This window comes from Erithacus rubecula (genome assembly GCF_903797595.1).
Source record: "Erithacus rubecula genome assembly, chromosome: Z".
Lineage (NCBI taxonomy): Eukaryota > Metazoa > Chordata > Aves > Passeriformes > Muscicapidae > Erithacus > Erithacus rubecula.
This window is the reverse complement of record NC_136661.1, coordinates 21,944,454-21,971,824: the sequence shown is the minus strand read 5'-3', so window position 1 is coordinate 21,971,824 and position 27,371 is coordinate 21,944,454. Positions and strand designations below refer to the sequence as shown.

Genomic DNA, 27,371 nt, shown 5'->3' with positions numbered 1-27,371 from the left:
ATATGATCAAAATCTGTTTTTGACAAATGCTGGAGTAGTTTCACGCATGAGTGCTAATTTCTGCTTTGAACCTTTAAGTTGATTAAAAGGACTTATAATTCTGTGGAAAACTGTCAAGTGCTATGCTCAGAGTAGGCCATAATGTAATATTAGAAATTTTATTATTCTCCTTTCAAAAATGATCAGCAACTCCAAATCCTCCAACACAGCTGGAGTCCTGTGTAATCAGCAGCTATAGCTATTGATTACATCACCTCCTTAAGTATGCTTTCAGCCACCATCACAGGAGGTGGTGATGGAGCTCACCATCAGGAACTACTACAGGAACTACTGGTAATTTTATACCATGACCAGAATTCTTTAAAAGATTTAACAACATCAATAATATGAAATTATTTGAAAATCAGAATCTAGTAAGATAAATTACATGTTCTAAATGGGTTGTTACACTGAAAGCTGCAATTTCACTGCCTTCAAGGGCTGAATATGTCTTAATCTGTTTGTAAAAAAAAAAAAAAAAAAAGGGTTTCTCCTTTATTTTATTCTATTTTAGAAAGCAAACAAATGGGAATTTATAGAGTGAATAAAAACATTTAGATTTATTTATGTGTTAGTCTGCCTGCTGGCTGTGCAGCTCTGGAGAGACTTGAGCTGGTTTTGTTTCTTAAGTTAAAAGAACGAGTTAATTTTCATTTTCAGGACTGTGTATCCTACACTTTCATTTTCATTGCAGTCTCAAATTTACTCCTTAAAAACACTTCTAGGCTCTTGCAAAACAAGAAACTATTGATAACGAAGAACAAATAACCAGAGAAAGAGAATACCATAAGAAAATTGCTGCTGAAAGAGCTCAGGCACGCTACAAAAAGCATTATTCTATATGCTGGGAAATGATAGGCCAAATCACTGATTTGTCGACAAAAGTCGGAGAATATCGTCAGCTGACAAACAAGTGAGTATGTAGCTGCTAGGCAAAAATAACAGCTGTTAGGTAGCTGTTAGGCTGCATTATTCAGAAGGCTTTAAGCATGATGTAGCTTCTCAGATATTTTACATGGCAGCTATAATTAGTTTTTACGTGAGAATGGTGATATTATTTTTGTGTAAGGATTCACTGGTGTGTAATACAGGGTGAACTAATGCTACAGCCTTAGCATGATTTCTTGAACACTCAACTAACTTGAATTCTTAGGAGACCAAAATCCTCTAGTGTCACAGAAAGATTTCCTTTCTTATTAGTAAATTCCTTAGTTAAAAGTTAAAAACTCAATGGTGCACATCTTGTCCTAGGTTGCTTCACTAAGTGAACACTTACTCAGAGTAATACAAACACGATGAATTCCCCAAGATATATAAACTGCCTGGAGTGTCCAAAATACAGAAACTAAGCCCAAATTCTTCTGAGTCCTCCATGCTGTGATTCCCTCTTGTGGAATGTCATGATTGCACAGGGTTTCTGAGAAGCTCCTATGTAGGCAGTAGTCTACAAGTGCCTGCGCCATCAAAGTTTCTGAAAACTGTGGAGTGGGGCTTTGTTGCTGGGGTTCTTTCATTAGTATTCAGTGATTTGACTGAATCTAAGTCTAAATGAGTTTAGACTTAGAGTATTTGAAAGTATACCTAGATCTTACTACTTTCTAGTGTAATTGTATGTTAAAGTAATAAAAGTGTAACCATATGAAATACATACCATATGAAATAAAATTTTCATACCATATGAAAAACAACATGAAATTATTATATTTAATGAAAATTATATAAATTTAGGCTTATTTAGTATAAATTTAGATAAAATAGTCACCCTAGGCGCACAGTTTAGTGAAATTACTAACTAAAGAAAAAGTTTAATTTATATAATTCTGAATTAATTTTGACTTTGAGGAAAAAATATTCTATAGATTTTTTGCAAGAGGAGGCTTTATACCATAAAAGGAAAGAATATTTTGTGGCAAGGAAAAGTAGTGATATCAACTACACAGCTCTGCCAGCCAAATATTGTGTGATGACACATTTGTGAAAACACTGAAGCCTACAAGTGCCTACAGCTGTCATGAAAGCAAACACACTTACAAATGGCTGTGATAATTACAGGATACAACTATAACTAGTTTTGCATATGCTTGTTTCATGATTGGGATTCTCATACATTTGGATATATTGTTGTCAAATATCAACCTTCTAATTTTTGGTTTAAAACTCTTTTTTCCCCCCTTTATTTAATTTTTCCTTTTTTGTTTTTTTCTGCAGCCGTGTTCCACTAAAACTGCTGCTGGATTGGAAGGAACTTTTTTTAAATGGAAAACCAATATATGAACAAGCCTCGATTCAACCTTTGCCAGATGAACCTAGCCCAGAACAGCTTGTAGAGCTGAATAAAATGAGTCTGTTAGATGAAAAAGATTATGGTGAATACAAGGTACACCAAACTGATAAGGTGTAATGGAAGATAATACACTTTGCTTTTTCATAATCATAAGCTTCATGTTGTGGTCCTGCATTTTGTTCTATTACTGATTTCTAGTGTCAAATTTAAACAAGCATTTTCTTTTCATTGTCTGATTTTTTAGATGAAAATTGCATTTGATGTTATTAGCAGTTCCAATTCCATTCTTATATATAACCTTGATTACACTTTTTGATTTATAGGAGCAGCTTATTAATTGCAGTGCAAATAATTTTTATCTAATTGAAATTTAAAGGTATAATTAATATTACTAGATTGGAAAATGTAACAGAAATTAACCATTAAAAGCAGTAAAATTAAACATGTTACAAAATCTGAATTCTTAATTTCAGCAATTTTAAGTCAGAGCTCTCTAATACGATTTAATGTATCGATTAATGATTTGTTTAGTAATGCTTTTTGAAATTATTAAAAATGGCCATAATTTTCCTTAATCTTCTGTTAGAAAAAAAGTAAATATTTTTCAGGTTATATTAGCTTGATCAACTTTTCAATATGTCAATGTTATTTCAAAATTGAAGCATTAAGGACTGAGGTTTTCCTGTTAAAATGTATTGTACAGTTTTTTCAAATTATATTTATGATTATATTCATTAAATCCCATAATGTGTTTAGACTTTTCAAATAACCTGGTGAGTAAATGTCACAAAATCGTGGAAAATACCCAGTCATTGTCTTGTTGGGGTTTATAACTACAATATATGTTTGCTTTTTATTTACATCCTGAGCCACTTGGTACATTTTCCTTTGCAGTGAGTATACATGTTCATTATGAGTTTCTGTGATGAATGCCTGAAAGCTCAATTTACTGTAGCTTCATTTTTAACATATGCTTTCTGATTTATCTCTTTATAATATGAAGTTTTGATTCACAGCACACCATTTCATGTATGAATTTTGTAATTGTTTTCTTAGGTGGAAAAAGGGCTATGCACAAAGTCAACATGGAGGACATAAAAGGCAGGAAATAGGAGGGCACTGATTAAGTTTTTCAGTCATATTTTTGTTTACATTATGAAGTCTCAGTAGTCTGCTCTAACTGTAATGTCACTGAATGTGACAAAAATTTACTGACACATTTAAAGCCTTTTTTTTTTCCTTGCCAGGCTATTTTAAATTATTTAATAATTAATTTATTCCCAGATGTTGTTAGTCTTACGCCTTTCTGAGTCATTATTCATCAAAACATGGCATCATATGACATGTAAAATTATTGGCATCAATTCTTACTTAATGTCTTCTAAAAACCAAAAACTTCTTTTAAAGTCTTGCTTCTAGAGAAAAATTTGTTGGCAGGTCATTCTGACAGTTTTTATGCTGATTTTCCTAATGTTTGTGGAAAAGGCCCAGGACATACAGTTTGGCATCTCTCAAGAATACCTTTCTTACATTAGGCATAACAGCTAAATGTGTCAAATATATTTGATAAAATACAGGAAAATGCAACGCCATCAGTCCACTGCACTTTACATATTCCATTTTATTTTGAGAATATTTTTTGAAACTACTATATTATAAGTTATGGCTAATCACTTAATAAATTAATACAATAACCAAAACTGAAGCATAGCATTAGGTACTGCTCAGATAATTTTTGGTTTCATTCAAAAGTATTGACCAGCAGTTGTATAGCTCCCACCTGGATGCCTGAAAACTTGTATCTGACAGGTAAGCTATCTTACATCATGACAGGTACATTCTAGCAAGCTTCTGGTTGAAAGGGCAAGATAACTGAAGAATGGGGGAACCCCATTAGACATGGAATTAATTTTTCCTACAGGTCTTACAGAATTTAAAGCTGTTGATTCATCTCTTCCTGTATGTTCAAAGAAAAATTATTCAGGTAGTGCAAGTATTTGGAGTTTTTTAAGGATGTCTTTTCAATTACACATGAAGAAATATGTTTTGAGAGATAATAGAGAGGGGATATTGTGCAACTCAGAGATTTACTTTATTTGTTTCTATTGATTAAAAATAAGACTTCTAATTTTAATTTAAAATTATTTTAGAAAGATAATTAAATTCTGTATTTGTATCTAAAAGAAATGTGTTCAAAGTTAGTATCGATCACGTTCTACTATTAGAATGTATGCCATATACACAATTCAGATAGCAAATACAGGAAAAGGTTGCATATTCTACCCAGAGCATGAGTTCAAAACCTTATCTTTGAGAAGTGCTTTAGCACTGTTCACTTCTCTTGATGGTGATTAAATATCTAATTTATAGAATGACTCGAATGTTTGAATTAAAGGTTTGTGAAGTTCATTTGCTTAAAGCAGGACCAACTTCTGAGTCAGGTAGGGTTACTTAGCAATGTTTGGTCAACTTTCAAATAATCCAAGGATAGAGATTTCACAGACTGTGCAATCTTTTTCCATGCTTTACTAGTCTCATTGTGAACCAGTCTTTTCTTCCTTTTTTCCTGCTTGGAATGTTACTTGGTAAAACATTTAACTTTGCCTTTAATGGTTTCTTTTGCACTCAAAATGAAGGGACAAACTGGAATCTAATTGAAAATATTATTAGTCTACACATCTTCCAAACAGCTGTTTAATATCCACCAACCTATAAATATTAATACAGGACTAGTATTATTCTGCATATGAAAATTTCATTTAGCTTATCAGAAATAAACTTCAGTACATCAGGGCTTTCCTAGTGCTGTAAGATGCAAAACTGGTTGAGTAAAAGTACAATTCTGTGTTCCATTCTTTGGACTACATTCTTTCATTCTTCCAGTGTGATTATCAGTAAAATGATTTTTACTAGTAAAACCTAGTAAATCAACTGATACATTTCTGTTGATCTCAGGGTAGATTACCTGGAAATTTCTACTTGGTATTTCGTTCCCTTAATGATGATTGAATTGGTTTGAGTTGTTGGATGTCAGGCAAATCCAATATCTGAAATCTTTGTTCAAGAAATTTTCAGAGACTTGAAAGTAATACTGGCCAATAATGTTCCCCAGTTGTAGAATGCAGAATATTAGGATAGTGGATTTCTAATAAAAATCTGCTACTGATTAATTCTATAGTATTGGTGACATTATTTTTCGTATTTATGGAATTTAAAAAGTGATTATAGGAATCTGTATTAAATGTGCACAGCAAAGTTCTGCTAGTGAGGGGCTGCAAGGGTGGCTTTTTTGAGAATCTACTGGAAGATTCCCCCATGTCTGACTGAGTCAATGCCAGCACTGACTTGAACATGGACCCATCACTGGTCCAGGCTGAGCCAACCAGGGACAGCAGTGATACCTCTGTGATAACATATTTAAGAAGAAAAAAAAGTTTTTGTGCAGATGTCAGAGAAGAGAGGAGTGAGAAGGTGTGAGAGGAACAGCTCTGCAGACACTGAGATCAGTGGTGAATGACAAGGAGGAGATGCTCCATGTGCTGTTATTGAGATTCTCCTGCAACCCGTGGAAGCTCATGGTGATGCAGAAATGCACCTGCAGCCCCTGGAGAGCCTCACACAGGGCAAGTGGATGTGCCTGAAGGAGGCTGTGACCCCATGGGAAACCCTTGCTGGAGCAGGCTCCTGGCAGGACCTTTGGAGAGAGCAGCCCAGTCTGGAGCAGGTTTGCTGTCAGGATTTGTGGCTCCATGGGGGCTCATGTTGGAGCAGCCTGTTCATGAAGGACTGTACCCCGTGGAAGCCTTTTGTGAACTGTAGCCCATGAGAAGGACTCAGGTTGGATATATTGGTGGAGGACCAGCTCCTGTGGGAAGGACTGCATGGTGGAGCAGGTGAAGGTTCCACTCTCCAAGGAGAAAGCAGCAGCTGAAGCAATTACCATGAAATTACCATAACCCCATTCTCTGTTCTCCTGCTCTGGTGGGCAGGAGGAGCTACAGAATTTGGAATAAAGTTTAGCCCAGAAGGGAGGGAGGGCTGGGGGGACAGTGTTTCTAGGATTTGTTTGTGTTCTCACTATCCTGCTCTGGTTTTGATTCATAGTAAATTCAACCATTTTCCCCAAGCTGAGTCTGTTTTGCCCATAATGGCAACTGGTGAGTGATCTCTTCCCATCCTTAACTCATGAACCTTTTGTTACATTTTCTCTATTGTCATCTATCCAGAGGCAAACCATCACAGAATCTATGAAAATGTTTATATAAGTACTTTTCTCTCAACTAGTTATTAGTGAATATCAATAAATGCTTAATGATTATGACATAATTGAAGGTTTTAATGAGGTTATATTCTAAAAAATATGTTATTATTTAGTGCTATTCAAAATTCATTATTATATGTAATATATTTGTGAATAAGTACATATATTTAGAAAGATGGAAGACAAGACATATTGACATTTGCTAATTTGTCATTTATACAGAGTATGACAGGGGAATGGAGCCCAACTGAAGAGAACAGTGAAAACAAACCTCCTCTTAATAATAATATATTGGGTCATGTGCTTCGCAGACTGATGGAGATGTTCTATCCTCCAAAGCCCAAATCTTCACCTGAATTTCCTTCATTTCCTATCAAGGGCTGTGTTTTGGGAAAAATGTTTAGTGGAAAAACTACCTGTGCACAGTTCATTGAAAAAGGTAGAGGTTGTTTGTTTGTTTCCCTAAAATTCTTCAAAATTTTTGTCTTAAAATCTCACTCTTACAATGAAAATGTTTGAGCAAATCCTTGCATTAGTAATTCTTGAACCTCAGATGTGTCTGTATTTTGCAGGGGTTGGATGAATGTCGTTCCTTTGTTATATTCCAAAATAAGCTTAGAAACACTGGAACTTGAAAGTTATATTAATATTGTATAGTAATATTAATACTTCCTCATTGAGAATTTGAAAATGCTTTTGGTAAGCTTCTTTGGAGATACTTGTTTTAGAATAGACTAGCAAGACAGTTATGTGATTGTCAATACATGCTGTAAAGTAGTTACAGAGAAGAGTGAAAGCAACTTACATAGGCAGCCTAAATTAAATAATAAATTTAACTTCTTGTAATAGTTTCTCTGTAAGTATACTCAAATCAAATTGTAGTTATCTAATACTTTTGTGTATTAGTTTGCAATATTCAGGTACTATCTGTTGATACTCTGGTTCAGGAGGCCATTGAAGCTTTTCTTAAAAATGAAATGGAAAGTGAACAGAGCACGATTTCACAGAAAGCAGAGAGTCCTGGAGAACAAGATGAGGTAAACATATTCCCTATTTTTGATCTTGGCTCTAACACGTAGATTGAAATGAAGTGCGTAAGAAAAAAAACATATTTCAATTTTTTTTACTCTATTTCAAACTTAATTCTAAATTTTGACAGGTAAGACTGGAAGAGTCAGTTTGAATTTACAGGTTTGTTTTTTTCTGTGAGATGTAATTTTCATTCTAATCCATTTCCTGTCATATTTAATGACAGGAGGGCCAGGAGAACTTACCAAGTTCACCACCAAATCTTCTAGAGGTGCTCTTAACAGAAACCACTACAGGTAAATATTTCTTGCTGCAGATTTTCCTTTGTGTCTCAGGGCCTTGGGATACCTCAGTCTTTTGCATGTCCCAGCAGATGTTGTCCCCAGACTTCATTTGTGGAGATACCTGCAAAAGCTCTTGTTGCTCTTGTGCCTATACATAAGACAAGGTCTTTTCCCCTGAGGACAGCCAAGTACAGCAGCACATTTCCTGGAGAGGTAATCTCTGCCTCTGTAGGTTGTCCAGATCACACGGGGTAAACCTTGTAACTGATGCCACTTTGAGCAGAATGTCATACTTGAACTAGATGACATTCAGAAGTTGCTTCCAACCTGAATCACTCAATGCTCCTATGATTATAACAATTTTATGTACTTTCTGTATTGATTTGTTCAAAGAACAATAACAAGCCATGTACTTCTGTTCTTTATCTATATTATCTGTAATAATGAATTTTATCGTAATAGCTTCATCAAACTTTATTTTACAACCTATTTTAGACAATTGTCCTATTGAAAAGGATCCATCCGAGGAAGAATTTGAATTGGATACCAGTCAGGATGGCCTACCCAAGGTTAGTACTGCACTTTTAGTTTCTAAAAAGATGTTAGTTATAAAAAGATATTAGTTAAAATGGTTAAATGAATTAAATAGTGACTCCTTTTCATCATTTTGAATTACTGACATCAATGCAAGTATTTTCTGAAATATTAAAAGAGCTTATTGTAATAATCTATTCTGTATGTTGTTTGGAATTATATATCTTGTTAAAATTCTGTATTTTCTTTTGAAATCTCACAATTACATAAGATGTGACATTTTCTATGACATTTCTGAGTTAGCAAAAATGTACTTCTGCCAAACAGATAATTCATCCTATGACAAGATTTCTTTTCTTTATGTTAAAAATGCTTAATTTCACAGTGATTTCTTTGGCTTACTGCTCATTGAAAATTACTTCCAGAGCTAAGATATAAAAGAATCCCCGTAAAACTAATGAATTTGTGTGCTACTATATGAAACCATCAGTGGTAGTGAAAATCAGAATAAACTGAGAACCAGAACACTTAACTTTTGATTTCTTAACGTATACATCCTTGGTTTGTCTATCTTGGTTTTTTCAGCATTTTTATGTGTGTTATCAAAGAAATCAGCTGGAGATTTCAATTAAACTAGGCATTTTTTCCAATTAAAACTATTCTCCTTAATAGACAGCCCCCTCCCGCCCTCCCCCGCTCCCCCGTTGTTGAATATTGATAAATAACAACCACCATCCCCTGTATAACTAAATAAACAGTATATGATGTAAAATGTGGAGTCATACTCTTTTCAATGACTGCTGTGGACATTCTGAGCATACATTGCACTCTTCCACAGCTATCTGTACGTGCCCAACTTGGTGCTGCATCACAGAAATGGCTGAAGAATGGAAAGAGTGTTCCTGATGAATTACTGATTGACATCCTGTTGGAAGCCATTACGTATGAAATTGTATAGATACTTGGTTTTATCTACTCTTGTTTGACAGAACATTGTCTCAACTACCCTGAAGTGCAATTAGCACTTAAGTTCCTACATGAATATCATTTAAGTTGTATTACTCCCATTAGTATACTGTAAGTTGTAAAATAGATTTTCCTGTTTATTACTTTAGGAAAAAAGTTATTGGAGAAAACTGAAATTATAACTCTGAGCAGTCTATGTAAAGTGGTTTTGAAAACTTTATTTATCAAGACAGCAAAAATTGCTTTGTTTGTGGATTTTTTTCACTTTAATTAGAGTTGAGGTTATTTTTTTCTGATTTAAAATTACTTACTTTACAGTTTAATAATATCAGTCATATTCTGTATTCATCAGGAAACTCAATATACTGAACTAAAAATGAATGATAACTAGAGCAAGATTTTCTTTCAGTTTTATTATTATGCTATCATTTCACTGCGTAATTCTGGTTCTTCCTCTCCTTTTAGCCAAATACCACCAGAGAAGGGTTGGATTGTGGAAGGGTTTCCAATGACAATTAATCAGGCAAAGCTATTTCAAAAATCCTATACAGGAATTGATGTAGAAGCAAAAGATCCAATTTCTGAAAAGCTGTCCCTTGCTATAGATCCCAGAGCCCCTAGTGGGCCTCCTCCTATCTCACCTGCATTTGATGTTTCTATATTATTGGATATTTCAGACAGTCTGGTACTGGAACGTGCAGCTAACATGAAGAGTAAGTTTGCCACTACTGTTAACAAACTAAAATGACAACCAGATATCTGTAAATTGTAGTTATTAATGCAAAATAGCATCACTGGACAATTTCTGTATATCTCACAATATCACTTTAATTTATTGTGCCTTGAATACTTCCAGGTTTCTTCCAATGCTTCTGTTTGTTTCAGACAAAGGCAGATCAGGAGTGTGCAAGTGCATGTGTATATATTTTTTTGTATTGGTACTTTCTTGTATTTGAACTCTCACTGCAGCTGAGATAGCACAGTGGGTGGTATTAGATATCACATAAAACAGCACCTGGAAAAAACCACAAGTTAAAACAGTATATAACAGAATGAGTGTCTGTAAATAGTATTTTTCTTCAGGAGACACACTTAGAAAGGGAAAAAACTAATTATAAACAGAGCAATGTGCCAATATTCATTCCCTGAGAGTGCCGAAATAAATTCCCTTTTGATTACTGCCTTTGTCTTGTGTTCAGTGAATGATCAGAAATCAATATCAATTTCTGGCCAACCAAGGCAAAAAGGCTGTTTCACTTCCAGACCACATATTTTAAGACCTTGGTGAAACAGAAGTTTTTTTAATGAGTATGTTGTGTATTCAAATTATGAGGAGATCCTTCTTTGTTGTTTTCATTGCAGTGCACAGATGGCAAATAGCTCAACTTAAAGCACCATTTACCATTTAGCTTTTATGTATAGATAGGAGTGAGGATGGGACAAAATCATCAGAACTTTTGCTAAAAATCTGGTGGGGATAAATGTGTAGACACTTAAATCTTGATAATTTTAAGACCTTGTGCTGCTAAAACACTAGGAACATGGAATTATATTTAATATGATCTCAGAAATACAAATATAATTTATTTCATAAGATGTAAATGTGATGATAGAAAGAGTCAAAAGAACAATCAAAATCAAAATTCTTTTAAAATAGCATATTTCTAATGAATTAAAGTTTTTTTTTAAATTTAAAGAAGACTCAGAGAAAACACCTTGGTCTTTTCATGAAGTGAAATGTCTGCTAATTGTGAAAAATAGATATTTGGATGAAATTGGAAAAATATCTTCTAACTGGTAGAGTAGATAAACCTGAAATAGTCTGCCCACAGGAATGCTCCATCTCTTCAACAGGAGATTTCTATGGCTGAAAAGCATACATTAGGAAATGTTAGTACTATAATTTGCTATGCAGTTGAACAGAGGATGAGGCAGGACAGTGTCCTTTACAGCTTAATTTTACATTTCTGTGATGTTCTCTGACCTTTACTTTCTTTTAGGAAGTCTAGTACCCAATTTTTAAGTGAAGAAATGTAAGATTGAGGAACACTGATTTTGTTCTTAAAATTGTGATCTTAGTTTGGGTGAATAAATGTCTGAATAATTGCCTTTTTCAATATATGCTTATACATGTGGTTTTCCACACAGTAGATAAAAAAAAGGCATCTCAGGCTGAACAGAGCAGCAATCAAAATTCAGATGCTGAAATCTTAGAAGAGAAGATTGACTTGGCTGAGGAGCAGGTGCTACATAGGTAAATTATATGAAGTACAAAAAAATTGCTTCAGTCAGATGTTTAGACATGTAGCTGATCTGAATTTCATATGTGATCCAGGACAATACTGTTCATGATTAATGTTAAGAATTTACTTAGACCTTTCTATAATGTGGAGCCTAAAGGGTATTTTCATTTTCTGCACCATATAAATCCTCCTGAAAAATAAGAATTCTTGTGTTTTGATTTTTCAGGGTATTGTTCAAAAGAGAATTTAGTTTTCAGGTATATATTGCATAAATTATCTGTACACATTCAGTATATATATGTGCATCTGTGTGTGCCTTATATCTGAGGCCTGTCACACATGTGACTGCCCTTGAGTGTAATACACTTGATTTGAATTAGAGATTTTGTGAAATGTTATTTTCTACTTCTACATTTACAAAACCCACTTAGTTTTCTAATTTTAATTGGATCACAAGGTGATCCACAAAGAGCAAAATCAACAACAATTATTTCTTCTGAATATTTGATACTTTTAACTGTTTCAGACTATTGTGTTACTATTAGTTTAATTGTGATATTAGAAAGTAAATACAGCTTGTGACATGAAAGAGTAGGATATACATTAGTAGTTATGAATATAATTTTTAAAATTTTCTTATATTTAAAATGAAGGGATTGATATGGATGGATTTTTTTTTTTGTGCTAAATTAGATTATCTGCTTTTTTTTATGCATCAATTTTAGAAAATGTTTGATTTTCCATTAGCTAGGTTTTAATTTCATACATTGATATGATTTTTTGTAGAATTTCAGGCTTCCTCAAGACATGGCCAAAATTAGAGGAATGGTTTTCAGTCTATCAAAACACTCTAGTGAAAGTAAATGCAGAGACAGAACAAAGTCTTATGTGTGAAACAGTGAAGGATATTATAGTAGAAGAAATTGTGAAAAATCAGAATAGACGTAAGTTTTCATATTCTTACTTTCTAGAATTCAGTACCAAAATGACTTTGTTTTTTATAATTAACACTAATATTTACTATATAATAGATTATTATTAATATAATATCATATCATATCATATCATATCATATCATATCATATCATATCATATCATATCATATCATATCATATCTATATATTATTATATATAGATTTTTGCTGCCCCTGAAAAAATCTGAGGATGTGCCAGTTAGTCCTAACTGCACAAAATTCTGAACTTTTCTGTTGTGCTTTCACATTTTTGGAGGATATGGACCAATTTCACATAAAAATTAAAGCATTAAATTCAGTTCTTTCTTCCTGGTTTAAAGATCACAGCCAGCATTTTCTTCTTGGTTTAAAAACCACAGCCAGAATCTTCATCTGTGGGATAGCATAATTGTATAAGAAAATCTAACTTGCCATTGTGAACATATAGTCAATTATCAATAGAAGTAGTTTTGAAATTAAATTTTGGTGCATCTTTATTTCGCTTTTCCTCCTTATTACACAGAAAGAAAGAATAATTTAAAGTAATAATAATAAAAAAAAAAAAAGATTAAGCATCCAGGAGGAAAGTGCATAAAGTAAATCAGCAGTAATGACCTCTAAATAACTGTTATGAGAAAATCTTCATATGTCTTCTACCACCAAAAGGAAAAAAAAATACCAAACCAAACTTGAAAAACACTTGCAACAGTAAAAGTTTATCCCATTACTCCTGTGCAACGTTTCTAGTTCATAGGGATTTTTAATGTGCTTGGTATATAATTAATGGCCCTGCTAGAGTCAATAGCAAAGTTCCTATTGTTGCAAATGAAGATTTTCTAGTTAGAATCCGGCTGTTGTATCGAAGTACTTAAGGGCTGTATTTACTCCTAAGGAGAAATAACACCTGGGGTCAATAAATATAGTCTAATTTCATCTTTAGGTTGATAGCTTCCAAGTTGTCCTTCACTATTAGATTCATATAAGCAGAATAGAGAATCAGGTTGGTCAAGCATGTTTTCCCTTTAGTGAATGTTTGCTCACTACTGATCAGCTTCTTGTCTTCCATGTGGATAGAGATGGTCTCCAGAATGATGTGCTTCATCAGGGATTGAAGTGAAGTTGACTGACCTATAGTTCCCTTCTTGCCTGTTTTGAAGACCAGGGTCATATTTGTATTTTTCTTTCTTCCCATCCTCAGGCACCTCTTCTCATCTCCATGGCCTTTTAAACATGATCATGAGCTCCCTGGCTATGATGTCTGCCAGCTCCCTCAGCACTTGGGGATGCATCCTGGGAGGGTCCTTGGATTTATGGATGTCAAGTTTATTTAGGTGCTAACTGATCCAATCTTCCTTCAGCATTGCTGATTTCATGAGTATATTTTTGATGAACAACACCTAAGTAATGAAACAGTGAATCTCTTCTGTTATTTTGAACCTGAGAGTAGCAGAGATGTCTGTTTATTGATACTTAAAATACATTTGGAAGTACTAATTGTACATTTGTATCAAGGGTCTGCTGAAGAAATAGTACCAGAAGAAGAAATGGTTTTTCCAGTTGCAGATGAAGAAGTGGTTTCACCAGTCACAGATGAAGAAGGAGAGGCTTTAACAGTTACAGATGAGCCCCTTCCCTCTCTTGAGACACCGCTACCGATTGAACCAGGATCAGATGAATGGGTTTATGTAGATGAACCACTTCCCCAGGTATGCTAATTTCCAACTGATAATCTTAAATATCAAAGTATTTATTTTTCTTAGTATTGTATGTATGTCCTACCTAAACTTTTTGCATTATTGCAATATTTTTCAATAAAACATATACTATTACTTTGTGATAAATATACAACGAGCAGTTACTACTAGAATACATAAAATAAGGAATCATGCTTTCAATTTTTGATTATTTTTTTACTTTGCAAATATGATGAAGAACAAAACTTCCAAAAAAGATAATACTTTTTACTATGATGAAATACTAAAACAAATTTACTAGATCACTTTTCTTTCTCTGGCAAGGGTAAGTTGTCGGTCTGATACAAAGAGTAAGAATGGGGAGAATGTGCACTAATCGTTCTCATAGTATATTTTTTTCCTAATATTTTCTCCCCAAGGACATCTTCTCAGATTCTAGTGACCTGAAATTCAGGGGTTTTCTGGAATGGCTGTGTATCTGCATCTTATGTTTAGTAGCTCTTAATGGACTTTTCTTCCATGATTATGTTTTTTAGTTGGTTTAGTAGCTTTTTTAAAGCCATTTACTTTTAGTTCTCTGTGACATATCTTGTATAGTTAAATTAATTCTGAAAAAATATTTCTGTTTCTTCACTTTAAACCATGATCTTTGCTTGGATCATTTGGTGACCCTAATTCATGGTGACCCTAATTCATGGTGACCCTAATTAATATATTGAGAGATACAATGAACAATAATTCTATAATCAATACCAGAGGGCTTTAATGATGTGACAAGTATCTCTTAAATGTTCATTTTGCTTAATGTTGCTTTTGTTCTCCATTCCAGTTATAATCTGTTGTAGTTCCTCTGTAATTTTTTTGAGATGAGAGGCTGCATGCAGTTTTTGAGATGCAGATGTTTCAAGGGTGGATAATGATGATTCAAAATTTGTTCTGTAATTGCTTTCCTGATGTTTACCAGTAACTGAAGTCAGCTCATGTATGCTGGGTTTCCTCTGGCCATGGCCTTTTACATTTCGTGACAGCCTTTCAGTCACACATCACTTTTCTAACACTAGGCAGTCAGCTTAGATTTTTTTAAACTCAAACAATTATGAATGACCAAATTTTCTTATTTCAATGCTCATTCAGTATAATAACTTATTTTATGAGTATATCCAAAGAAACAGGTACTAGAATATTCTGCTGGAATTTCCCATTCCTTTAGACATTTACCATTTTTTCCCAAAGAAATTCACAGGATAAAAGTATGTGTCATTACAGTGTCCGTAATCAGCTGTAACACAAAAGAAATACAGAGTGGGGAAAAAAACACCAATAATATGATTTCCTGAAATAATATTTTTGTGTACTTGCTAATGCTACAGATAAATTAATTAACACTAAATAAATTAATTAATTTTGATGTTTTAAAAAAATTCACAGGAGATAATTGATTTTTTAGTACCTTACTGGGAAATGGTAGAAAATGCCTACATGAATACAATCAAAACTGTACATAGATGTCTAAGGGATGAACAGTACTCAATAATTCATTACACAGCAGATATTAGGTAAGTAGAAATAGTATCTTATTGCACTAATATTAGAGTTATATATTTTTCATTGAGTGTTCTATAACCGAAAAAATATTTTTACCATAATTTACAGAAAAAAATTTCAAGATTATTTGAAACGTCCACATAATAAACAGGAGTTTGTATCTCAGTGGCAAATAGATTTTAATTCAGTTGATGATGACCTGCGAGATGATGAAGAAACAAAAGCTGAACTACACCAAAGGGTTACTGTAAGTAAATGACAGAAATTACAATATACCCTAGACTATTATTTCCTTGTATGTAAACTTGATGTAACATGAATTATATTATCATTTACTTCTTTCTTCCTCTTTGTAGTTCTTCTTAAACAATGTCATTTCCTCTTGTGCCTAATGTGTCCTTTAAAATTATTACTTTGTTTTATGGCCATAATTTTCTTATATCTTACATGTTTTGGTTTTTGGGTTACACTGTGGTATTGTGATACACTGTAAAATAAATATTTCTCTGCTCTTTTTTTCTTTACATTTTGTGGTTTTCCAAGATTTTAAAAGATGAATATTTCTATCACAATCTAAAAAATCTTGGCAGTATTTTATTTTTTCTGTAAATTATATAAGATAATGTATGCTTTCTAAAACTGATTATTGTGAAGTACGTAGAAGTTCTTGGGATGTTTTGATTCGGGTTGATATTTTCTAAGTCATGTCCTGAGAGTTCTTTTTCACAAAAATCCATAACACTAAATGTTGTACCAGGATCAGAGCCAGATTTAGCATAAGCTAAAAGTAAAGCTGTCATTGAATCTATCAGATTCCGTTTCAGAACATGATTTTTAGTTGAGTGGTGTCAGGAGTGGTCCCCAAAAAGGAGGAGCTTTTTACTGACAACATTTTTAGTTGAAGGGAACATTTAAGCAGTAATGGATTAATTCATGTGAGATTAAGAAAACATTGGACATCCTTTTCCACAGAAATATTCAAAGAGAATGAAGTAGAGGATTGAAAAATTGTCATCCACATTCCTAATTTCTACTGAATGGAATTATAAAAATACTGGAATCACTCTGTCCTATGTTTTAGAAAGATAAAATGAAAATATTTGGCCCTTTGCTCGTAACAGAAATCCATGTTTGGCATTGTTCAGTTCCAGTTATGTGAAGAGGAGGTTATACTCCCACATGATGCAGTGAAACTCAGATACTGTGATAAGCCTAAGCACTTCGGAGTGAATATATAATTTTCAGAATTATTTTTTAAACAACGCATTTGCCCCTTGTGAATCCCAAACCTGTGTGTGATTGTGAAGGTGGTCTTCCTCTGTGGTTTTAAAGACATGCTCATTGTATCTCCCTGAATGATTCTTTCATCTTTCCTTGCTGATAGAAAGAAAGAGGAAATGAAAAAATTACATTCTTCGTAATGTTTTTCTTCAAACTCACAGGTTCCTCAACACTGTTATCTAAGCTGGACCCTTTCTAAAACCCTGGAAGGTGCCAGCTGTAATAACAAATTTCTCTGTTATCAACCGGGAAATGTAAATACCGCATTTTGTGATATATGTAAAATTCCTTAAAGGTCCAAAGCCCAGAGGGCAGCCAAGACTTTGATCTGGTGTTGTGTTTGAACCCCAGCCTGCCCTTAAGCCTCATGCAGCCAATGACCCCCACCAGTAGGATGGGGGAAAGAACTGTAAAAGTGATAAAGCTCATGGACTGAGGTAAAAACTGTTCAACAGGCAAAGCAAAAGCTATGCACAGAAGCAAAGCAAACAAGAAATCCATCCACCACTCCCCATGGGCAGGCAGGTGTCTGGCCATCCCCAGGAAAGCAGGGTTCAATCACACATAGTGGTGGCTCGGGAAGACAAACACAGCCACCCCCAGCATCCCCCCTGCTTCCTTATTCTCCCTCTGCTTTATACACTGAGCATGGTGCCATATGGTGTGGAATGTCCCTTTGGTCATCTGGGGTCAGCTCTCCTGTGTCCCTTCCCAGCTTCTTGGTACACACCCCCCTTGCTGGTGCGTGGAGTGAGGAGGAGAAAAGATCTTGTCTCTGTGCAAGTGCTGTTAAGCAGTAATGAAATCATCCCTGTATTATCAGCACTGTTTCCAGCACAAATCCAAACCATAACCCATACTCACTGCTCAGAAGAAAATTAACTCTTCCCCAGCAAAAACCAGGACACATCCTAAATATCCAAACACAGAATTACTGTGGATAAAATGCACTTCAGCAGCACATCTCTATTTGTCTTCCAGCAATTTCTACAAATTCCCTCTCCCTGCATTGCTATCATTGAATATGATCAGTTGCTGTCACTGCTTCTCTTGTTCTAAATAGGGGAGAACTGAGTAAATGCATCCATTTTCAGTCTTTTTTCACCACCTCATATAAGAAAAGGAGAAAGAAGCTGCCTCACTGTGAAAAGAGCACCAGTGAGAGAGAAAAAGAAAAAACTCATAAGACACGCTTTTTACTTCTGCTAGAGGAATGTACCTCACTGTATCCCTCTGCAGTTTTCTCCACTGCTTACAGTAAATCAATCCCGTGGCTTAAATAATATGAGGACAAAGAGTAGAATCCTTCTTTTCACATGTTTAAGAAAGATACTGGAAGAAGCTGTACATCAGTTTGTACAAAACGTTTGTGTGGTTTTTTGGTATTGCATTTATGTGAAAGTTTTTTGTGGCAAAGGGTCTGCAGAGGTGACTTATGTAAGAAAGCAAGGCAGCTATGAGACAGGAGTAAGAAAATATGAGAAACAGTTCTGTGGTCACTAAGGACAGTGAAGAAAGAGGAAGAAGAGGTGCTCCAGGCACCAGGGCAGAGATTCCCCCGTGGCCTGTGGAGAAGGCCATGGTTGTTCTGTTGTTCCACAGAAGCCCAGGGAGGACCACAGGGATGCAGATCTCCACCCTGCCATCCATGTGGTCCACCCAGGCTGTATCAGGTGGACATGCTGTGAAGGAGCAGCAGCCTATGGAGAGCCAAACCAGAGCAGGTTCCTGGCAGGAGCTGTGGCCCATGGAGTGAGTACACACACTGGAGCAGTACAGTCCTAAAGGGTTGCACACACAGAAAGAATCAATGCTGGAGTGGTTATTGAAGAACTTCCTGTGGGAAGGACTTACATTAGAAAAAATATATGGAGGACTGTACTCCATGGGAAGAATCTCACTCTGGAGCAGGGAAAGATTGTGAGGGAGAGGAGTGGCAGATAAAAATGTATTATGAACTCACCATAATTACTCATTCCCTATTTTCCCTGTGCCATTTAGGAGGTAGAAAAGTCAGGAATGAAGTTAAGCCTGGGAAGAAGAATGGATAGGAGAAAAGTTTTGGTTTTTAGTTTTGTTTAATTTCTCATTATTCTGTGTAATCAATTAGCATTAAATTTAATTAATTGCCCCAAATACTATATTTTGCATATGATGGTGAGTGATCTCCTCATCATTATCTTGATGCATGAACTTTTCCATCATATTTTCTCCCCCTTTCCTGTGAGGAGGAGTGATAGAGCACCCAGCTGAGGTCAACTCAACACTGCCAACAGAAAAGTCATATGCTTATATATTTGTCATCCAGCAGCATATTTTTAAGTGCATATTCTACAATGTGAACAGCTATGAATATCTGATTGCCTGCCCCTTGGCTACTTTCTAGTCCTCCTTGATGTGTTAAGTAGCCCAGGGACTTCCCTGTGGCTTTTGTCCAACAGAGGACAAGTGGATTTATCTGAAGTGTTCAGACAGTGGGAGAGAAACAGAATCTGACATAATAGGTTGCAACCAATACCTGGTGAATATGGAATCACCATGGAATCTTTTACAGAAGCCTAAGCTCCTCTCCTTTTCTTCTGCTCCAGAACAGGTCAGGTAGGGTAAAACTGTCTAGAGCCAGAGACATCTCATCTTGCCCTACCTTGGCACTGTATTTAACAGCACTCTTCTCCTCCTGTGGCCTCTTATACATAGTGGCCTGTCATGCTATTTCCATGCAGAGGTAGCAATAGGGAACAAATGGGTTGTATAATGTTTTATGCTTAGTAGGCCCTCAGTGCTGTCAGTGAGCCACATAGCCCTATTTGACATAGTCACTAGCTGAAGAGCTCTTAATTAAAAGAACATGGAAGAAAAGTGGTGTGGAAGCTACTTAGATTTGAAAAGCACTTGAAATCTGACACAGTTTTCTCAGTATTTTTCATATTGCCCATCCCCTAAGAGTACTATTCTTAGCATATTAATTAACAAACCATTCAAGTGGAAAGTTGTTGGTGCAGTTGGGAACTTTGCTATTCATAGTCTCATATGCACACTTGGAAGAAAACTTTGTGTCAGCTCTCTGTAGGCATGTGACCTGTCCAGATGTTGATATTTATAATAGTAAAGAAAAAGCCCCAGATAGGAAGTTGCCCTATACACAGGGAAGAGAAAAAAAAAAAAAAAAAAAAAAAGAAAAAGAAAAAGAAGGCTTTCTTTCATAATTAATTACTATATTTGATTTTGTGTTTTAGGACCTAAGAGATCTTCTTTGGGATATGTGTGACAGCAGAAGGGAAGAAGCAGAGCAGGAACGTATTGGTATCATGAATGAAGAATGGTTGCCAGATCAGAGGGGGATTGCAATGAACCATTTCTTTACACTTATGCAGGTATAGACTGCTACACTACCCTTCAGAGAAATTTCATATGGTTTGCTCCAAGTATGTGAAGGATTAAAAATTAGTTAAGGAAATTTTTCTGAAACAAGAAAATTTATAGACGAAATTAAGAGACAAAAAGTAAATGACATTCCGTACATTTATCTGTGGAATACAGGAAAGATTAAGAAAAATACCATTCTTCTTGCTCAACCCCCAAAACCTTTAATCTCTATTATATACTGCTACTTTTTGCAATTTTATAATTTCGATGAATCATCTTGAGTTTTGTGAGAGAAATGCTACAGCTCTTTATCCTTCTGTGATCATATTAACATTTACTTTTAATGTAATAATTACGTCATTCACCACTGGATGTTACAGTATTTCCCATATCTCAAATCTATTTCACTTGTAATTTCATCGATGTGGCTTGAAATGTTATCTGCTGATTAACAAAAAGAAACCGCAAAAAATCAAGTTATGTTTTAAGATTGAGATGTCATTTCTGCTGTTGCTTAAATATGACCCAGCTTTCAGATATGTAACTTTAAAGTTTTCAGGAGTCCATTCAGTCCTGCAGTAAAGTAAGATTTCCCTGTTATTGCTGTTCTAGGTGCATTTATTTGGTTCAGAACTGGATTGGGGTAATCTTGACTAGACTAGGCTGGACAGGGTTTTCTGCAAATTGAATTGAGCATTCTGTGAAAGTTTTTGGCGAATTTAAAGAAGACAATGAAAGCAATGTTTTAAACACATGCCTTGTGATGCTAATTTAGCTGAAAAAGCAGGCCTAAGCAGTTTAGGGTGGGCTTCCAACCCTTTAAATTCTTTGGGCTGTTTTATATGTTTAGTAAAAAAGAGAATTACTCTTATCTCATCCGAGTATTGTGGTAATTCAAGAAAAGTTTGCAAGGAATTTAATAAGGAAATTGTTGACTTTTTTTCAAAGAGTCTACATAGTGCCCTAAATAAGGACTTTGGGCCACTCAAAATATCAAATAACTGCTGACTGTCTGAACTTAATTGGTCCTGTAACTAGGGTATTTATAGACCTGAATATTTTAAAAATCTGTCCTGAATTATATGCATAAAGGAGAAAAGGTTATAATACAGAGCTTAAATATTTTATTATTCTCCTTTTATATTCAGTTACATATTTACAATCCTAGTTCTAACAGAATTTCATGTGCATATATGATGGAGTTCAGAGAAGATTCACTATGAATCTAATTTGATCTGCCTTGTGTGGGTATGCACAATAACTCTTTAAAAGTACTAACACATATAACCATATATAAGTTTTTGTTTTAATAAAGGAAAATTTAATATAAAACATTACTTCTTGCTTTACTTAGTACATAATAAATGAATTACTAATTCTAAAACTACAGGACTGAAAATATAATAATTGTAAATCTAAGTAATGCCTATTCTTTTTAGAAGCAGCCAAAAATAGGCTTCTTTGTTATTCAGTTCTCCATTTGTGGGTTTTTCTGTTGGAAGTTACATATATTCCCCAGGTGTCTCTGTAACTGTGTAAACACATAGATTTGTATATATGCCGTTTATCAGGCTTCATTCCTTCTTTCAATGTACACAGTTATACTAAAAGGTATTTCCTCCTTAACTTATGGATAAGTTGCTGGTTTACACCACAAGGTTTTATCCTTTGTTTTGTGAATGTGGTTTTGTGCATTTTCCCATGAATATTTAGTACTGTTTTGTCAGTTAGAAACTAACACCATACTGTATCAATAAATCAAAACATGACAGGTGTGAAATGTTTCTTGAATCATACTTTCACACAAAAAGATCTTCATGACACTTAGTTGATTACTGTTGATTACTTAGGTCCAGAAAACTGTATGACTTTTAAAATATTCTCCATCACATAACCCTTTTAATTTTCGTTTATGCTTTTAAGACTTTTTTTGAACAAGAAGATTTATGTAATTTGTCAGCACTGGTATACTTGCTAGTAGGAAATATGTATACATCAAAATATACTGTAATTAAATTGAAAATTATTAATCATAAATAGCTTTTCATATATTAACAATTAAAATTCTTACTACTGCCTAGAAATGACAGTGTGAATACATTATATATGCAATTAGAAGTATGCAATCAGTATGCTATAAATTTTTAAAGAAATATGACTGTGTTTCGTGCTCTCCCTCAAACTCTTAAGATTTAGAATTGCTTCTGTTAACATGTGATAGCAAAAATTTGTTCTGTGGTATGTTGCATTGCAATCTCTTTGTCCTTTCTTCTTGAGGTTGAACTGGATCGTTTCCAAGATACAAAGAGACTTCTTCATGACTATTATAGAGCAATGGAAGGAAAAATCCCAACAGAAGACACTGAAGATTTTACTAGAATCCAATTATTAGATATTAGTAATGGAGAGCAGAAGGAAGATCAAGATGAATCAAAGAGGTAGAAATGCAGTGTAAAATTATACAGATATGAACAAATATAATGTACTGATAGATTTTTGGAGTATATGGAATGATATGTGTGTATATTTCAAAGGATGGAGAAATTAGAATTTTTTTACCCAGGATTGTAGTCAAATGATGAATCTGAAATAATTTTAGACATTACATTTATCATTTTTTACGTATTTACCTGTATCATAATCACCAATGCATTGCTGAATTGCAAAACATTTTAAAAGCTGTCTCAGGAGGAAATCAAGAACTATAGAAATTCCTTCTTTCCTTTATGTTGCTGATAGTTTACAGCACAATCCTCACATATGTAAGGTAAAGTGTTGTTGTGGAACATTAATAGGTTTAAAATTTGTGCCAATTAATAAAATTAAATATTATAAATTTTATGTAAATGTAAATATAATTAATTTTTATGTAATAATGCGTGTAAATCAAAGCAACCTAGAAAGGTGCATGAAACTGAATGCCATATTAAAAGATAAGGGATACCACCTGATACTTTCACAATATAAAAAATGTCATCATAATCACATGTGATTTTTTTAACTTAGAGTGAATTTAGAAATTATTTGGGTAATAAAGCTGTGTCTAACGCACGTGGAATTCATCAGCAGGTCACGATCACTTGATGTAGTTTTATCCATTTCTTACTATTTTTTAGGTGTTACACTTGAAATGGACAGTTTTCTTGCCATACACACACCTCATCACTTTTGGTCATAAAGAAAGTTCCTGCATTTTCTTTTGCTATTGCAATTTTTGAAAATAACATTTTCATTCATTTAGCATGTTGTCCAATGTAGGTATTAACACTTTTTTATAAAGTGGTATGCAAATTATCTCTTACATTTTATTTTTGAGGATTCCTCTGGTTTCTTGGAGATTGCCTCCAGCAGGTAATACCCAGTCAGAAAACAAAAGTCGGCAGGAGAATCGTAAGGATAAGATTTCTGAAAATGAAGTGGCTGCTTGCAGGAGTGATGAAAATCTTATTATTGATACATGGCAAACAGCAGTAACAGCAGTATCAGATATGGTATGGAATGTTTTACTTACTGAAAGATTTCTGGATTGTACAGTCAAAGCCCCCCATTCAGTAGGAAGCCTAAACACATCATCTTTGCACTGTGTTTCTCAGTTTCATAGGTCTGCTCCACCACTATTTCCATTGAATGTGTTTGTAGTTCTCTGAGGAAAGTGTTGGAGTCTTGTGTTTTCAGCACGTCCATATTTAAAACTGAGTCTTTCATTTCATTACTGAGAAATATTTCAAATGTTGCCTCTATATATCTTCTTCCATGATAAACTCTTCTCTGATCCCTTAAAAGTAGTGTGAGAAGATCGATAATTTTTATCCTGTGATGCAGTGTTTGCTCAAACCTTTCACATGTTCAGACCCTGTGGTTACATTTTTTTTCAGTAGAGCTTTTTCAGTAGAGCTTTTCAAATGGTCAGTTTCTAGGTTACATTTTTGTTTTCTATTTGATAATTTAAAATTAATTAATTTCTGCTTCCTTACCATGTAACTCCCATGTGATTCTGGACTTGCTTTGTGTATTGTTGATTCTTGCTTTTCTAACATTTTCCTCAAGGCAAAGGCTGCAGGAATTAAACTCAATATGACTCTGTCTTGCGTTTTTGCTGCAGAATTTTATTTTTTATTAACACAAAGATCTAAGCAATTGGTTAAAATATCTCCTTTATTGTTTTAAATCTGTCTACTTCTCATCAAGTACCTTCTGCAAGTATAGACCATTTGTAACAGTAGTTTCACAGAGCTGATACTATGTACTGTACTATCTGTGACTGTGGTGTCAAGGTAACAGCTGAAATAGAGTCTAGAGAAATGGAGGAGGAACAAGAACATCAGCTAAAGAAACCTTCAAAAGCTGCACAGAAACAATCAAGCAAAGCATCTGGGAGAGATACCAAAGGTGCCAAAAAAGCATCTGGCAAATTACCTCCTAAAAAAAAAGGTATTTAATATGCAGGCTTTGTTTTAGCAGTGCTTGAAATTACTAAAATGTAAAAATATGAATAATACAGAAATTAGTAATCTGTGATATTTATTTGGATTTAATTTCTCTTCTAAAATGTCAAATATGACATCAGTATGAAAAGCTGGTAGTGATAAAGGAGGGGAAAGGCTTTTGAATAGCAATTGCATTTATTTATATAAACGTGTAGTCATTATATGTAGAAATAAATATTCTAAATTGAAAGTAAATATTAATTTTACTTCATGTTCTGTATTGGAATGGAGCAGTTAAAGCTAGTATCAAGTTAAATAAAATGCTGTTAAATTCAGCATACTTGACAGCTGAGGTCCTGGGCAGATTCATATTGAGGTAGGTCTTGCACATAGGCCTGGTAAGAACCTGTCCCAACAAGTGAAAACACAAAATTTATTTGCAGGAGAGAAAACAGGCGGTGTGCTGGAAGAGATTGTGGCATACAAGACTTTTTAAATTCTGTTTATGCTTTTTCTCACAACTATTTACTTGTGCAGGTAGTAGTGGCATTCACCTTTATGTGACATTCACCTTTTGTCTGCAAAATGTCATAGCTTCATTAGGAAATGAGGCCTGTAGCCTAAACTTTTGTGTCTTTTGTTAAGACATTCTGCATAGCAAAGCAGAGGTTCAAGCCCTGTGGGTGTAGGGTAGCCTGAAATTCGGGTACTCCGTTTCCAAATGAGAAAGCTGTAACTGCAGAATTATTGTGCATAAAACAGTTGACTTTTTTCTTTTTTTTTTTTGGACAGAAGTTTCATTTGTGTGCTCAGTTCACTCTCTCTCAGGTTATTTCTGCCCATACAGAGTGAACAAAAGCATAGCCTTGCAAATACTTAGCCAGTTGTGAGCCCCAGGGAGCCTTAGGGTTAGTTTAGCATCTCATTTAGCCAAGGGAGTAGCAGATTTTCAGACTTCTAGAAAAGTTTTGTGATACAACTCAGCAGCTGTTGCATGCTAAGTGGGTACTTTGGAGTTTGTGGATTGCTTCTTGGAATCAAATCTTTGTTCAGACCTGATACAAGATTATCTGAAATCACAAAACCAGAATTGCAGCTAAAAAGCTGTACATTCTTCCTAGTAGAAAATAAAGTATAAATTGATGGATTTGTAACTGAAGTATTGACTTTGATTTCATTTCAAGTACAGTGTTACTGTAGTGTTCCTTAACATGGGAACTCCTTAGGACGGTGCTGGTAACAGAGTGATACAACTTACCGCTTATAATTTTATCACTTCTAGAACTGACCATTTGTTTTATGTTGACCTCATGTATCATGCACATATCATTGTATTTTTTCGGTAACATCTCCATCTGCTCTTCTTCTGAGATAAAGCAATTAAAAATTTCAATATTATTCAGTAATAGTCAAAGTCATGTGGCTACAGAATTCCATGCAGTCTCTAAAAACATGATAAAATACCTTTACAATATCTGTTCATAGATAAGTAAGGGGCATGAAATAACAGATCTCTTTTTTCCCTATTTTTTTAATAGCATAGTTCTTTTCACTGCTTTGATAGTAACTACTACTGTAACATTTTTACTCTAGTTTGTTAAACTTGAATTTATTCCAGAAGAAACAGGTATTATTCAAAATACATTTATTTATGTTCTGATTGTGATAAATTGGTACATCCTAGAGTCAAAGAGGACATTCTGACCATCTGGGATCAAACAAGAGGCACACTTATTCAGTCATGATTTTTCATTCAGAAATACATTTTAGCATGTCATGTAACCAAAGTTGTGTGTCCTGAGGTATTTTTATGCAGTGTTAACCTCAGCATGACTTGAAGATGTAAATCATGTTTGGCAGCTGAGTATCCACCTTTGCATTCTCATAAATGGTCACAGTAAGTAAGCTGGAAAATTTTACTTTTCATGACACACAAATTTACAAACAAAGTCCAAAGACTGAAAAGTCTGTTTTCCTGCAGGAGCAAAAGCCACTCCAGCTCCTGTAGACCCGGAAGAAATAAAGAAACAAGAACTGGCACTTAAAATAAAGCAAGAATATTTCAGTGCCTTGAAACATGAGGGTATGTTACTATTTGGCTACTTATGTTGGTAGGTGATTGTTATTCCTAATTTCATTAGTGTGTTAGTCAATACTAACCAGAGACAGTAGGCAAAATGGATGTATAAGAAAAAGAAGGAGTGACAGTCGTGTCTGGAGAAACCAGGAAATATTTTTAATGTGGTAATTATCAATCATTCTGTGATAAATATACTGAAGGTAATAATATGATTTTCATTGCTTTTGTCTTCTGTTTCATTTAATCTAATTTGTCATGACTAGGCAAATATTCATTCTGAGAGAGAAGGTTTTGGATAAGTTATTACTCACACTTCAATATTCAATTTAATTGCATTCAGTATTTGAAATGTTTTGTGCTGGGAAAGAATTTGTTGGCGGTTGCA

The 27,371-nt window shown here is 34.4% G+C and overlaps 1 protein-coding gene across 1 annotated transcript in view; it reads left to right on the top strand.

Annotated features, from left to right (window-relative positions):
- The window catches only part of SPEF2 (sperm flagellar 2), a 73,499-nt gene that overhangs the window by 18,991 nt on the left and 27,137 nt on the right, over positions 1-27,371 (top strand). The window contains exons 8-25 of the mRNA XM_079330650.1: positions 765-952; positions 2,248-2,416; positions 6,807-7,023; positions 7,491-7,621; positions 7,843-7,909; positions 8,360-8,466; positions 9,270-9,373; positions 9,863-10,110; positions 11,546-11,651; positions 12,427-12,584; positions 14,106-14,299; positions 15,716-15,843; positions 15,941-16,079; positions 20,350-20,487; positions 22,757-22,917; positions 23,796-23,970; positions 24,754-24,910; positions 26,888-26,989. Of these exons, the coding sequence (XP_079186776.1) occupies positions 765-952; positions 2,248-2,416; positions 6,807-7,023; positions 7,491-7,621; positions 7,843-7,909; positions 8,360-8,466; positions 9,270-9,373; positions 9,863-10,110; positions 11,546-11,651; positions 12,427-12,584; positions 14,106-14,299; positions 15,716-15,843; positions 15,941-16,079; positions 20,350-20,487; positions 22,757-22,917; positions 23,796-23,970; positions 24,754-24,910; positions 26,888-26,989 (2,689 nt within the window). The remainder of the gene's footprint in view (positions 1-764; positions 953-2,247; positions 2,417-6,806; positions 7,024-7,490; positions 7,622-7,842; positions 7,910-8,359; positions 8,467-9,269; positions 9,374-9,862; positions 10,111-11,545; positions 11,652-12,426; positions 12,585-14,105; positions 14,300-15,715; positions 15,844-15,940; positions 16,080-20,349; positions 20,488-22,756; positions 22,918-23,795; positions 23,971-24,753; positions 24,911-26,887; positions 26,990-27,371) is intronic.